General features: G+C 45.9%; 1 protein-coding gene across 4 annotated transcripts in view; it reads right to left on the bottom strand.

The window, feature by feature from the left end:
- Window positions 1-14,925, bottom strand: part of DAAM2 (dishevelled associated activator of morphogenesis 2) — a 246,236-nt gene that overhangs the window by 29,633 nt on the left and 201,678 nt on the right. For all 4 annotated transcript variants that reach the window (XM_048843468.2, XM_048843471.2, XM_048843469.2 and 1 more), the window contains 5 exons: window positions 12,926-13,032; window positions 3,796-3,880; window positions 2,252-2,358; window positions 1,207-1,295; window positions 441-609 (listed from right to left, as the gene is read on the bottom strand). In XM_048843468.2, the coding sequence (XP_048699425.1) occupies window positions 441-609; window positions 1,207-1,295; window positions 2,252-2,358; window positions 3,796-3,880; window positions 12,926-13,032 (557 nt within the window). The remainder of the gene's footprint in view (window positions 1-440; window positions 610-1,206; window positions 1,296-2,251; window positions 2,359-3,795; window positions 3,881-12,925; window positions 13,033-14,925) is intronic.

The following is a 14,925-nucleotide window of genomic DNA, read 5'->3' as shown; positions in this document are numbered from 1 at the left end:
TGCAGGGTGTTATTGATTCAGTAGGTGGCACTCTTTCCTCTGAGTCAATACAGAACCTACGCCCCAGAATGGTGACAGGGAAAGTGCTGTACTGCGTTTTGGATGAGATGTAAAATTGTGGCCCTGGCTTCTTGTGGCTGCTAAAGATTCCATGTCTCTTTTTGCAAAAGAGAGGGTATTAAGCAGTTTCAATTAGCTGTGGAACATTAAATACAGGTAGCGTTGCTGTATGCAGTTAAACAGCTGATGAGTTCCACCCAAGATGTGACGGAATTGCAGTGCTGTATTAATAGCTTCTGAAGTACTTCAGGTTCCTGCAGAGTGAAAGCACCATTGAAATGTAAAGGTAAGACATCATTTGAAATTCTCTACAGTACGTCACCAGAGGAAGCAAGATACAGCATGGGAGCTTTCATTTCCTTGGGGACTTTACCGCCTACCTGTCTATGCTGGATTTGGTGTCTGCAATTTTGTTCAGGCTGGAGACTTTGAAGCCATACGCATTTCCCCTTTGGCCCTTGTTCATGTAATTGCCAAAGGCCAGGACAACCTCCAAGAGCTGCTTCAAGCGCTTGCTGCGGGTGAGCTCTTTGGAGGCCAGAAGAATGGCTTGAAAAGAAGTAAAAGATGACCCAAGGTTACGTCACAGCAGCCTTTCTGGAGGCATTTACCCCCCGATTCTAAGCATTCCAAAGCACAGCCCCAGAGATCCCCAGTCTCAAAGCATCCAATCCTGGGCTGGTCATGGCCTCAACCGGGGCAATGTCATTTGAAAATGCTGACTGGAACATGCTCATGTGTTCACTGTAATATCCAAGGAGGAGGGCTACAAACAGTTTAAACACCTGAATGAATCCTATCTTCCCCTCCTCAAAAAGAATACATTTACAGAAAAGCACCAGGGACTGTGTGTATCTGCTGTTACAGCCACACCTGACAGGGAATGACAGGGGTTGGGGCTGTGAAGGAAGTCTGCCTTTAGAAAAATGGCACACAGCATTGGTGGCTCTGTGGCACGGGGTAACTTACAGGGCATCAGTTAGGACACATTCTGCAGTAGCAACTTTATTGAACCTTCGCATGTAATGACAACGTTAGCTGGTGGTCTTGCCTTGTACTGACTGACTCTCTACAACACAGCATGTGGGTAAATCTCTCAGACGTTCCCTGCTCCTCACCAACTCCCTGCAGAGGCCTTTGCCGTACCTTCCACTTTAGGCTTGCATTCTGCCAGCCTCTCTGGGAACTTCTTCTTAAAGAATAATGCCTGCAGCCGCTGCTGGTAGTGATCGATCCTACATGAGGGGAAGCAGAGGGACACCATGAAGCTTGGGCTACCTATGAAGGAAGCGTTCAGCAACACAGATTCAGCACAGGCACAATTCATTTTATACACAAAACTGATCCAGAGGTGGGATTACTGAAGCAGCCGACAGCATATAAAGGCCTATTGCTCCCAATGCCTGTCAGTCAGTGTCAGGTGCGATTACTCAGACCGAGGAGTGTAGCATAAGGACACAGGTTTTGTACTTTAACCATATCTCATGGGCAACTGGTAGGTTTCCAGTCTCTTTCAGAAAGATGCATTTTTATAGTGGACTCCAAATGGGATAAATGGAAAAAGGGTCCCACCCAGGAGAGGTGTCAGGTTGGGATAGGGAAAGGGACAGATCCCAATGTGGGGGGAGTGGGAAATGTGACAGACCTATGGAAAAATAATGTGTGATGAGTCCCAACCAGGAGATCCAGCTGTTGAAAGCCAGATATTAACATCTGTGTACGTGAACAGTGTTGGATGTTCTGGTCAACTCAGAGATTCCCCCTAAATGTTGCCCAGGGAGAGTTCTTACCACCGAGAAATGCTTATATAATGACTTGAAATGTCTTCATGTTGTGGATGTCTGGGAGCCCCAGGGTGTAATTCAGTGCAGAATCTGGCCCACAATATCTTGATTAGTGGCAAAGAGCCCTGTGGCACCTTATAGACTAACAGACGTATTGGAGCATAAGCTTTCATGTTGCATCTGATGAAGTGGGTATTCACCCACGAAAGCTTATGCTCCAATACGTCTGTTAGTTTATAAGGTGCCACAGGACTCTGCCGCTTTTACAGATCCAGACTAACATGGCTACCCCTCTGATAAATATCTTGACTGTTTTCCATTCAATGCCACATTATCCATTTTCTATCACAATTACAGCAGCTCCCAAGAAGCCCCTAGGGCATTTTCTCAGCATATGTCCCACAGACCTGCTCATTTCATAAAGGAATCGATCAGCCCGGGCCATGCGGTCAATTTCGTGTTTATGTTCCTCCAGCAGGTCGATATCACTCTTCTCAGGAACAAACTTCAACAGCTAGAACCACAGAGACAAATCAAAAACAAGCATGAGGGATCCAGTGAGAGAGAGAGAGACACACCCACGGAGATGGAGTGCGAGACTGCGTGCAAGAGAGTGAGTGAATTGTTGTGCTACTGTGAGAAAGAGCAGCTCTGATTCCCCCAAGTGACTAATGTCAGAGCAATGCAGCTGTGGCTACAAGAGTGAGCATGTTAAAACATCTGCTTGCTGTTCTGCCTTTATTCTCCCTCACTGACCTCATTAGATACTTTTTAGTTCCAGTGAGTCTTTCCCATTTGTAAGTACTAAGCACCGAATTTTTTCTAGATTTACACTGGTGTAACTGACAGCAGAACTCCTTGCATTCCCACAGCAGATTTACATTGATGTAAATCTGCCCCTCAAGTGTAGATTATCTATCCCACTCACCCTACAGTACCACACAAAGCCCCAACTATCTCTCTCCTCTCCTACCCTGCTCTGCAGAAACAATAAACAATATCTAAGCCACTGTATGTATGCCCGACACAGGCTGCTATTCATGTGCTGACCTTAAAAGCTCATACTTTGACAGATTTTTGACATATCTGGTGGGAGTCATGCTTCAATCTGGTTATAAATATTGTCATGCTTACACCCCGGCCCACATTCACGGGGAGCAAATTGCCTGCAAGAAACACCAAGCAGTGGATCTGCTTTTCATCATTGCTCTAATATTTTATCTAAAGAAACCAACAATCTGATATTGAGACGCAAAGCAGCTGAATCTATCTGACATCAGGGGAGCCAGGCACAGGCTTGTAAAATGGTCCATCTATTATGGAGGGGTCAGAATAATAATAATACATACTTTGCACTTTTTAATGCAAGGATCTCTAAGCACTGTCCAAATATGTGTAAGCATCATTACCCCCATTTCACAGACGGGAACACTCCGGCAAAGAGTGAACCAACTGCAGAATTGGTAATAGAACCAAGGTCTCCAGAGTCCCAGTTTGCTGCTCTAATCACTAAACCAGAAATGAAGGAAAGGAGAATAGTCAGCGGGGGGGAGGAGAAGAGGGGTGAACAGGAGAGAGGAAGTAGAAATTAAGAGAAAGAAAAACTACTAATAAAAAAAATCAACCACAGTCTCTAGATCAGGAAATTATAACGTAATCAAAAAAACTTACTAAACCAAACTCTTCAAGGTGTGACTCCATCAAAATCAGTGGAGTTACACTACGGAGGCATTTGGCACATTGGGCAAAATTCTCCTCTTTTACACAAGCACAGTTATGTCTCAGGGCCAAATTCAGATCTACTATAAGCGGAGGCATTCCCAGTGAAGTTGACTGAGCTGCATCCACTTATCCTAGGTCTTAAATGGGCCCAATGAGCTGCTCCAGAGGAGGAAACTGGCCCATTATCCTTAGACCAACCATTGTATGAAGTAATTGTGATTCTTCTCACCTGCTCCAGCATATCTTTGGCCAGGTCTTCTTGTTCATCCATCTTCAAGATCGCCCGTTTGATTTCATCATTGGACAGCTTCAACCTTTCAATAGTGTTAATACTGCCCCATTAGTAATTTGAGGAATACAAAAAGCCCCCCAAGAAAGCACAAGGCATAAAATGCCACATTGACAGCTTCCAACACAGGGCCTCCTATGAGACTCTCCCCCATCCTCGGCTTTGCTAGTCTAAAGAAGTCAGTCGCCTTCTTTAAGATGATCTAACCAATTCTGGTGTACAAAGACTTTCCAGATCATACTTTTTTCTCCTCTTCAGCTAATCAAAGCCACATCAAAAGCAGGAGGAGAACAATAATAATCAGCTCCTCATAGATCAGAATTCCTTTTATCTTCTCTCATCACAGACACCTTCCTTTTCAAATACTTTTACTGTTCACACCCTGAATCTACATACTATTGAATCCAACTATGAACTTAAACTTCACCTCTGGGAATATTAAAGCATCTCCAAGGCCATTGAGTAATGGTTCTGAATGGATCAGGGAACAGGTTTCCCTTCTTGATCAGGGAATAGGTTTGTTTTGGACAAGAGTATCGGTTTTGCTTGAGAAATTCACCGTGCCAGCATTCACAGCTGAGAAGGGTATTGATAGCACGAATTTAGGCCCCCCTCAGCAGTGCTAGCCACTTCAAGATAGGAGCTCCTGTGCTAGATGGACAAGGTGGTAAAATTATCCTCCTCCTCCTCTCTCCAGCCTCTGCCCTCTTCTTTAGAGGTCTGCAGTTAATTAGGCAATCAGTTATAGCAAAACAAGCAGGGCTCAGTGAATTGATCAAAGAGTCTTTTCACCTCTAGGTCACCAGTTCAAATCCAATGCAGACTAGCAGCCATCAAAACTTGTTATCATCTAATGGCTCCCAGAGGCTTGTCTGAAATGGGTTTGGTGGTCCACAATCCAGTGGACCAATGACATCCTCATTGGTTGTTCCAAGATGGAATGGACCACAAAGGGAACTGCCATCTTACTCCCGAAGAAAATCTCTACATCAGGGGTGAAGCCTACAGGCAAGGCAAGGCGGAGAGGTGCGAGGGGAAGAGGAGAAGCTTTTGTGCAGAAAGGACTTCAGTCTCCATGGACTTTCCCCAATCAATGCATTACTTAACATTTAGCAGGGGGAAAAAAAAGCAAAAATAAATGAGTCATGGGGTTGATGAATGCAGCAGAATATTTTTGTCTTCTGTGCTGAGAAACATCACGGTAACATTTCATGCTGCTATTGCCATTTGGATGGGATCACATTTTTGGAACTATGCAAAAGCAAATGTAAATGTTTTATTTTTACAGACAGGAAATATTACTAAATCTGAGAAATTTAAATCATTTTAATGTTGCCGAATATAACAAACAGCTGGGAACTAAAATATGAATCAGCAGACATTCAAAAGCTTTTCAAAAATTATGCCTCCTAACTAGCTTCAGCTATGCTGTTCCCAACTATTCTTCCAGTTGGTTTTAGAAATGAAGCTATAGTAGAAATGATGCACAGGGCCAACTGCCAGCACAAAAGGTAAGGAAACTAGATTTCCATACAAGGCATCCAGTTGAGCCACAGTTGGAAGAGATGGGAGGATTAACAGGCTTGGAAATGAAAGGTTGGAAAAAACATTTTACTTCTAAGTTACCAGGTTGATTCAAGCTCAACTCAACACAGGGGGAACTGGGTGAAATTCTATGGCCTGCATTAAACTAGAGCTCAGACTAGACGATCTAATGGTCTGACCCCTTCTTCTCTCAAAATCTGTCTTAAAATCTGTGAGTTTATGAACTTGCTAGTGATCAAAAACCCGTTAATCTGATGGCTGAAGAGCCGAATGTGAAATGATTTGGTGGGTCTCTGCCTACTTCCTAGCAGATTGTGGCTATATAAATGTTATGGTTGTGTTTTTCTTGGGACTGCACCTTTATATTTCTAGGAGACTGCTCTCTGCAGGAGGTATGTGCCATATTGAGAGGCAGAGATCCTGCAGACTGTTGCAGAGGAGACCCGCACACCATGCTCTCACATGGAAACCTAACTTTGTCTTTACTCTGATTTTCACCTTGACCTAGAATAGAAAATTCAGGCCGAGAGGATATGGAAAAACATAGCATTCATTACCTAGACGATCCTGTCCAACTGGCATTAGTTTAAACAAGGGGCCAGAAACTGAACAGACAGGTTTGAGGTACATTGGCAAAGCTCATGTTGCTGCTGGTCACTCTAATCTATTCTGTGACCTAACTGAAGACTTCAGTTTCCAACTCCATTGACCTAGCACCTTTCATCAGCACCAAAATCATTTCATGCATCTTTTGTTCAAAAATATTTGAGCGCCCCAAAACGACAGATAGCTACACAAACACTGATTTTTTGGATGTAGCTAGGCCCAACTACGAGCAGGAAAATATCTGGCTTGGTTGACCCAGTCCACATTAGAGAGTGCCATAAAGCTTGCCCAATCATCTGCAGGGAGGCAGTTGAGCTTGGTCACTTGCAAGCCTGTAATGGGGTCATGAAGACTGCAAGTAGGCATCCCAGACTATTACAGATGCTATTAAATCTGATAGAAGGGTCTCATCAAAATGGGGTTTATTTTTCTGTTAGGGCAGTAACTGCTTGTAATTCTTGAAATGTCAGCAGCACAAACATGGATTCCCACAGTTAGAAGCCAGCTGAACAACTGGCCCAAAGGGTTGTTAATCAAATGATCCTCGTTATATTTTCAAAACTCCTCATCAGCCCTGCAGTAGATCTGAAAATCTCCAACAGTAACGTGAAACAGATGTGTTGCATTTAAACAGAAACAGGTGAACTGATTAAACATGAACCTAAAGCAGATGCATAAAATCTTTCCATTGAAGACTGAATAGAGGTTTCCCTGGCATGTGGTGGAGACACCAAATTGAAGTGTAATTATGGCCCAAAAAGTGACACTGAAGAAATTACAGCTCAGCATTGGAGAGCTATTCTCCAACATCAGTGACTTTCTTACCAACTCTCAAGAGCCAAAGATTATTTATCCAACTGCCACAGTCCTCCAGACTCCAAATGGCATGTGTAATTCCAGCCACGTCCTCTCTGCTTCATATATCTTCACTGACAACAGAGATCTTGGCCTCAAACCCAGCTGGTGACATGTGACTTAAAAGGGAATGCAGCACCCTCTTCTTCAGCTACAATAGGCTTTGTCTGTAGCGAGGACAGTGCCTAAACCTGCATTCAATCCTGCCCCAACCTTGGTCAGATGGAAAAGGACCTAAAGAGCACTGGAGGGAATCCCACCCTCTTCTCTCCACACCCCCGCCCCCACCGCACGGTGGTGGAGCAAGGAGACCCAACTGCTTGTGGCTTCTTCTCATGGCATTAAAGCTGAACAATTACCAAATAGCTTCCCTCCCTCCATCCCCTCTGGACAGATAAATAATCCCTATTGACTCAGCAGAGTAATTCATCACTAATCTCCCCAGGACACCTCGGCTGATTTAACGCCAGCTTCACTTGCAGACTTCAAGTGGCTTATTGTTTGGTCCTCTCAGAGAAAGATGTCTGCCTGACTCAGAACATGCCCGGGAGACATGCCATCGTTTTGCATCAATCTCCCTTACAGACATCCAGCACTTTCTCATTTTTCTTCCTTAAAGATATCCATTGATTCAAGCTGGTGTCACCCCTTCCCCCTCCGCTGCAAGACCAACACAGTATACCCGTCATTCATCAGCCAACTCACTCCAGAAAGGAAAGAGCAACTCAGTTTACTGCTCCACTCCTGGGCAAGTGCTGTTAGGTCTTGCTCATCTTTCACAGAAGTGCAGTCACCTCCTGCCAAGGTACCATGAAGTTATTCAAAGTACGTTAACTTTTCCTACCAAGAGGATGTCATTCCCACTCTTCCTCTCTCCCTGGGAAAAGAAATCTCTCATCTTTGACCAAGATAGTTTACCTTTTCAAAAAGGATTCTTGTGGTTCTTGTGACAGGAACTGGGATTGGCAGCCCTAGAGACCGACAAGCTTTTTTCACTCACAGGAAAGGTATAGCAGCACTGAACTCCGCCTCCACACACACATTCTCACATGCCCCATTGAATCCTGACCCAGAGAGATGGCTGTAGGGTAAGAAGGAAGCTCATGCTCGATGGCCTATCTGATCCTGGCCTTTACTGAAACTACCAGCCAAGGCTGGCACATGGTATGTTTTTGGGATGCGGCTATTTGTCTTAAAGAAAATGGAATGACTCCCCCTCCCTCACAACAGCCATTCGATAATAGTGCCTGCTATTCACTGCCAAACCAGGCTGGATTGAACTGGTGGCCACATCCCATGACTGATCCCCTGAGCTATCCCTATAATACACAGGAGTAAGCTAAATTGATGCACTGGTATAAGCCTGCGTATGAGTGTCCACACACATACAGCTGCACCGGTTTATCATCATATCTTTTGTTAGGCCAGTTAGGCCAACTTCTGGGTGCAGACTAATCTTCCCAGTTACATGGAGAGAAATTCCTAAATGCCTTCACTGCACTTTGCTTACAGAGAAGCGTCACTCCTCTATAACTGGGCTCCAATGAGCTATTTCCAGACAGAGGTTAATTACTTCCTTCCAGGAAGATGGTCACCCCACTGGTTCCCTACTCAAGAAGAGACATGCTCACTACCCTGTGATGGGAGGGACAAGGAGAAAACTTTTGGCTCCCTTTCACACTCAGGCGGATCTCAAGTGGAGCATGCAGAGGGGCTGAGCTAGTCTTGCTACTACTTCTCCCAGCAGGGAGTGACAACACAACCTTCAAGAGCCACCTTCTCTCCCAGCTGCCAGCACAGCCTGCCGGAGGTGACGAGAGATGATACTATCACTGCTGGGTGATGCAGTTGCCATGGCAGAGGGGAGGGGCTAGGAGTGCTCTAGGGGCAGCGGTTCCATACCCAGTCCTCTCAATGTCTGGACTGAAGGGGTTGGAAGTGCTGAGAAGGCAGTACCATGTGGCAGACGGATGTGATACCCAACCCGAGAGTATGTCTACACTGCAACAGAAGATGCGCTGCATGGCCATAGGTGGGCTGGAACTGCTGACTTGGGCTTGCAGGGCACAGGCTGTGGCACTAAGATTTGCAGGGTAGATGTTTGGGTTGGGCTGGAACTCGGGCTCGGAGACCCACCTCCCCTCACAGGGATTTTAGAGCCTGGCCTCCAGCCCGAGTCCAAACATCTGCAGTTCACCTCAGTTACACCTGGGTGTGTCTATCTATGGCACTTCTGTCGCACTCATCATTGTTCCTGTTCTCTGGGGATGGGCACTGCTGACCAATTCCTGCGCAGGAGCAACAGGCATGAATGGCCCATTTGCATGCAATAGTCCCTATGGAAGTGTCTTTGCCAAGGCCTGAGCTAGGGCAGCTGATGAGTGGCACACAAGTACATGCTTTCAGTACAACGCTCCCTTATTGCAAATAACGTTTTTCATACTAACTGCCCATGTCCATACTGAGTCACAGAGATAAATAACATAAGACGCCTGCCTGCACAGGACAAACACTGCACGGACTTGTGCAAGGACACCATATTAAAAGCAGGGAATCTGACGCTAGGAACAGACAGAGAGAAAAGGTATAGGCAAAAAAAGAGCAGAGAAATTTCCAGCTGAGAGCTGAAAAGAGGTGGAGAGTTGATGAGGTCCAGAGGGACAGTCGAGCAGTTCCAGGCCACAGAAGTCTGACCAGAGACTTCTGACCTGGTGGAAACTGGGGATATTGGGAATATCATGAGGGAGGCTGATTTCTGATGTGGCAGAAACTGGTGCATGTCAAACACCCTGGAAGAGGCTGTCCTTGGACCTGGTGGGAGCCGGGACACACCAGAGAGAGTTGGTCCTGTGACCTGGCTCAAACGGGACGTACTGGAAGCACTATGCGAGAAACTGACCTTGTGAAACATTCAGAGCAGCATTTTGGATGCTTATCTGAGCCCTTTACAGTTGGCTTATAGCTATCTGACAGGGACTAGAGCTTGGATCTAGACTCATCAGGCTCCACAACATGAGACTTGCACCCACTGCACTGGAAAAAACACCAACGTTTCAGTGATAGTAAATGGCCTGGAAAAACAAGTTCTCACGAGGAAGAGGACAAGGAGGAAGGTGACACTGAAGGACATTTACCAACTAATTTCCATGTCAACGGAAATCAACTAGCATTCCAATTTTCGTCCCTTTTAATTTATCCCAGTTAATCCCTTCTGCCATAGTCTTGTTAAATATGAGAGAGAGAAGTGTGAGGGGGTGTGTGAGAGGGGTGTGTGTGTGTGAGAGGGGGCTGTGTGTGAGTGAGTGCTATTTCCTACTCCCGCTAGGGTTTGGCTCGTTGGGCCTTATGAAATATGAGCTCTGCCTGATCCTTTCTAACACAGTGTTAGTAAAACAAAATAATTCGAGTAGTGGAAAAAACCTCATACAGCTATTTTACTTTAAAGGACACGACAGTTTAGTGTAAACAAAGGGGGAATAAACTACAGGGATGTATGCACAGCTACAGGCAATTGGAAACAGCTGTTGGAAAGCACTGCAGCAACCTGAGAGTCGGAGCTGCAGCTTTGGATTTTAGGATTGCACCAATGCACTCTGTTTGCTGAGCTTTTTTTTTTTTAAACCAAAAACACTGATTGCGTGTGCCTGCGTGTGCATAAGATGCATTGCAAAGAGGGCAGGGAAAGCAACATGCTTATGAATGCCGATCCCCTTCCCTGAATGGAGAATTTCATTTTCAAAGGCTTGGTGGAGGCTGGGAAGGAAGGATAAAGAAGCCGGGGAAGGAAGGAAACAGCAAAGGCACGATAAAATCCCTTTTAATTATTGTCTGCAATCAACCTGAAAAAGCCACATGCTGCACTTGGAAGTAAATCTGACTATAGCCCAAGGAGCAGAAAGGCATGAATTTAAAGGAACCTCTTGCCCAAAGATTTTTGCTTCTTTTGTTTTAAGTGGGTATTGTGAGGTTGGGAGGAGACTATGGAGCTGTGAATTCTAAATAAAATAACTTTTGGGGAGGGAACATTGTTAGGTCCTTACTCCGCCTTTACTCAGAGAAAGCACCCATTGTCCGTTATAAAATTTTTATTTTCTAGGCTATTTAATGCACATGGAAAATGCTGGGTTGATAGCTCTGGAGATGGGTATTTCCTAGTTGCACAGAACACACCGCAAGCTTCCCCTGCTACTGCTCTATCTACTAGGTTCAAATCTGACCTCCTCAAAGAAAGAAATGAGAGTTCATTCTCCATGACCCATTCAGTCCTTGGCCTCTCTATTAAGACAAGGGGCTCAGAATGTCTTTTGCTGTGGGCACCACTTATCTCGAGATGTTGTTAACGGGGAACAGGTCCCCAGTTTGAATCCAAACTGAATCAGTAGCTACTCAAAATCATGCTCATTTGAGGACAGTTTGGTGGACCATGTGAAATGAGCTGATGGCTCTCAGCCTAATTCTAGAATACAAGTGTCCACATCTCAGAACCATTCCCTAAGGCCCATTTGCTAGCAGTTGGGGAAGAGAAGATGACAAGGCCTGGAGAATGACCTCTGTTCTCACTCTTTCAGAGAATTCCCCCAGGTCAGGTGTGAGGTACATAAGCAGAGCAGAACAAGGGATGGGGGGAAAGCTAGCGCCCAAGCTGTCCTTGTTCTTTGGACAGAAACACAGATTCAGTCCCTGGAGCTTCACCCTGGTGCCTTTAACCAGGTTACAGTGAACTTAAGCGTGTGAAAAAGAAAGATGCGCAAACAACCCAAATCTCTTGTCGACAACCCAAGTAACAGGCTCTCACCTTGGGATCCTTCCCCATCACTATAAGATACATTCCACGTGCTTAAGAGAACTAATCTGTGACCCAGATACATCAGCAGATCTGTCCAATGGAATGAAAATCCTAAACAACCCCCCGCCAGCTACCAATGACGTGCACAGGCAACTATTGCAGACAGAAAACTGTAAACCAACCCCCTTCACTGGGAATGGGGGGGCAGAGTGTGTCTTGCTGACAGGCCGACTAATGTCACCTAAGAAGCATAATGAGAACCTCAGTGGGTTTCATCAAGCAATGGAAAGAACGGGCTCCATTTCTGCTAGCTGCAGCTTTGCTTTTAATGGTTAGCTTTTGGGGGGGGGGGGGGAATCTCACACTTATTAACCTGCACTTCCTGCTGAGCAATGGAATGATTTTTTCTGAGTGCTGCCCCAAAAGTTGTCTCCACCCCAGTTGTTGACGCTCCTCTCCTCTCTCGTAGCAAGGGGAGTCTCCTTGTGCAGAGCTTAGTGCTGAGCCAGACCTGTTTAGCAACAGACCTGCAGCCTAGTCTAGAATGGTTGGCAAAGGACATGCAAGGTGTGCATATAGCCCAGATACACAGCATATGAGGACACAAAGGTCATTGCAGGAGGATATGGAGGATGCAAAAGCACCTGCTGGCCCTTAACAGCTAAAGGCACAAGTAACAAACACTTATTCCTGAGTGTGTCTCACATTCGCTGCCTTCCCCACAAAGGCAATTAAAAAAAAAAAGGCCGGGGGGAGGATGCGGGGGAAGAGAGGCTGAAGATAGATATATTGGATCTGCCAGCATCCTTCAGGTGTCTGGTGTGCTCCCAAAGGGTTTCTCAGAGCAATACGCAAAGAAGAATGTAACAGAAAAACTGCTGCCAAATGACATATACGGCGCACAGTGTGCACCATTATGGGACAGCCCACGTACTGTTGACTGCACAGTGGCCACATTCCCCACATACACTTGTTTGTGTGCGTTTATGGCAGTTGAGAGTCTATCTACTTGCCTGTGTTTCGATATAGATCTGTGGAGTGCCTGTGTTTTGGATTGCCAGGTGTTTGCAAACCTGTAAATGCATTGGGGCCTCCAGGAGTGGATGCAATTCCACATAGGCAGACACTCATCTCATCTGAGTGTGGATACATCTGCGTGCATGTGCAGGTGTCCACGGTTGATCTCAGTGAGTATTTGGGTGTCTGTGTTGGATCTATCTTTGCCTCTACGCACATGAACCATGCTATACACCGTGAGTTCATAGCTACTATACTTACTTGGAGAGGAGAATGACGCAATTCTGAGCCCTTCGGCCATCAATAACAGAAAGCTCTTTAACCTTCCGTGTGGACAAGTATAGGTCCTCAGTTGAGCCCATCTCTTTCTGCAAGTAACCAGACAGAAAAAATAATCAATGCCCTGTTTTTGCTTCCTCTTCTCTCTAGCCAACACCCACAGAATAAACCAAGTATATTGGGCAACAGCCCAGCCTAACCCACTAGCGCTGAACTTGTGGGGAGATTAATCCAGGAGGCAGAATAGGAGATAGGAAGTGCCAGAAATCAATTTCTAAAGGAGGAGGGACTCAGACAGATTTCCCCCCCCCCAATTCACTAGTCAAACAAATGCTGATCATCATTAGCTGTGCAGGATCACCCTAACTTTCAGGCATTGGACCTGATTCTGATCTCACTCCATCATAAATCAGGAGTAACTATCAACAGTATTACATTGGTGTAACATTAATATGAGAGCAGAACCGGGTGCATTATGGTGCAGTGCAGTTGCGTGTGTATATCCCCAGGAACACAGGTCTATTCAGAAGCCTGAACAGCCTCCAGGAGGAAGTGCCTGCAGTAGAGGTTGCCCAGCAGTGTGGAAAGGTTGCATCCCAGTTGGATAAGAGTCCTTATATTGTCTCTTAACTATTGAATTCACCATTGGAACACAGGCCTGCCAAATTCTCATTGAGAGAGGGATGCCAAGAAACACACAAACGACATGATGAGCGGAATTCCCTGGAGTCACTCAGCTGTACTCGCCACACAAAAATGGGAACCAATGCCCAGTGGATGTTCAGCAGGAGCATGCCCCGTGCTGTCTCAGAGCCAGATTCTCCAGCCCACCGAGGCCAGAAACTGACCCGGGAGAATTCCCCCTTGGGGAAATCTCTACAGGTATGACACTGGCAGAGGCAGCATAACCATCTCGGATGTCCGCTGCCCTCCAGATCCCAGCGTAAGGAAAAGGAAAGGGTTGAGTCAGGGGCAGGAAGGGGCATGCTGGAGCAGGTTAGCACTAGCCCTGATCCTCCACTGGAGTCAGGTCTGTTAGGGAGCTTATGCCAGCAGCAGAGTAGCCCTTCCCTGCAGCTCTAGCTTCTGCAGGGCAGCTGAGGATAAGAGAGCTGCAACCAGCACCCTGCAGTTGTCACTGTCCACTAGTAATGGCGAATTAACCAGGACTTGAGACACAAAGATGCTTAGTGAGTCTGTTCTCCTCTCAAAGGGCTTGTATGACTCTGAATATGGCTAATGGAAACTCTGCACAGGCATGTCTAGAACAGACCTCTTTAAAACTTTTCATCTCCAAACTACTTAAAGGCCCTAGTTAGTACTCTCACATAGCAGAGAAATAACTGATGTGCCTATTTTCCAGACAGCCATAAGGATAAGGCTCCCATCAGGAGTATTTCCCTTATGCTCTTGCGAAAATCCCAACCTAAGAAACGTGCCTTGGGGAGTTGTTTCTACCACACAACCTTAACCCTTGTTGTCCCTTAACATGCTGAAAAATAATGAGCTGACCACAACCATATATCCGCTTCCCCTGGTGGCCAAGGTTCTTATTGGACTTTCTGGGAAGGGACTTGGTGACCAGGACTCACTATAGGACAGTGGGGCCTGAAATGCAGAACAAAACCATTTTTGAAAGCTATGCCTTCCTCTGAAGTGTTCTCTACTCTGATTTTATTTAAGGTGGCCGTAGTGCGATGAGTAGACAAGGGAGCCTGAACTTCTTCACCTCACTCGCACACAATTCTGTCTCTCCTCCTGGTCTTTGAGGACTATGAGACTCCCAAATAAGGTGGACTGAACCAGACCCCTCTCTCATCTACCTTCTCAATTGCCCTGAAGGGTCACTGTCAAATGACCTTAAACCTCCTTCCCAACTCAAGCTTCAGCATCATCTTCCTGCCCCACAGACAGAAGCCTTTCTTTATTGACTCTTTTGTGGCTGGTGAAGGGGACCTGAAGTGATAGGCCTGGAGACTGAA

The sequence above is a fragment of the Caretta caretta genome, chromosome 3 (genome assembly GCF_965140235.1).
Source record: "Caretta caretta isolate rCarCar2 chromosome 3, rCarCar1.hap1, whole genome shotgun sequence".
NCBI lineage: Eukaryota > Metazoa > Chordata > Testudines > Cheloniidae > Caretta > Caretta caretta.
Note: the sequence above shows the minus strand (reverse complement) of the source record. Positions and strands in the feature narration are given on the sequence as shown.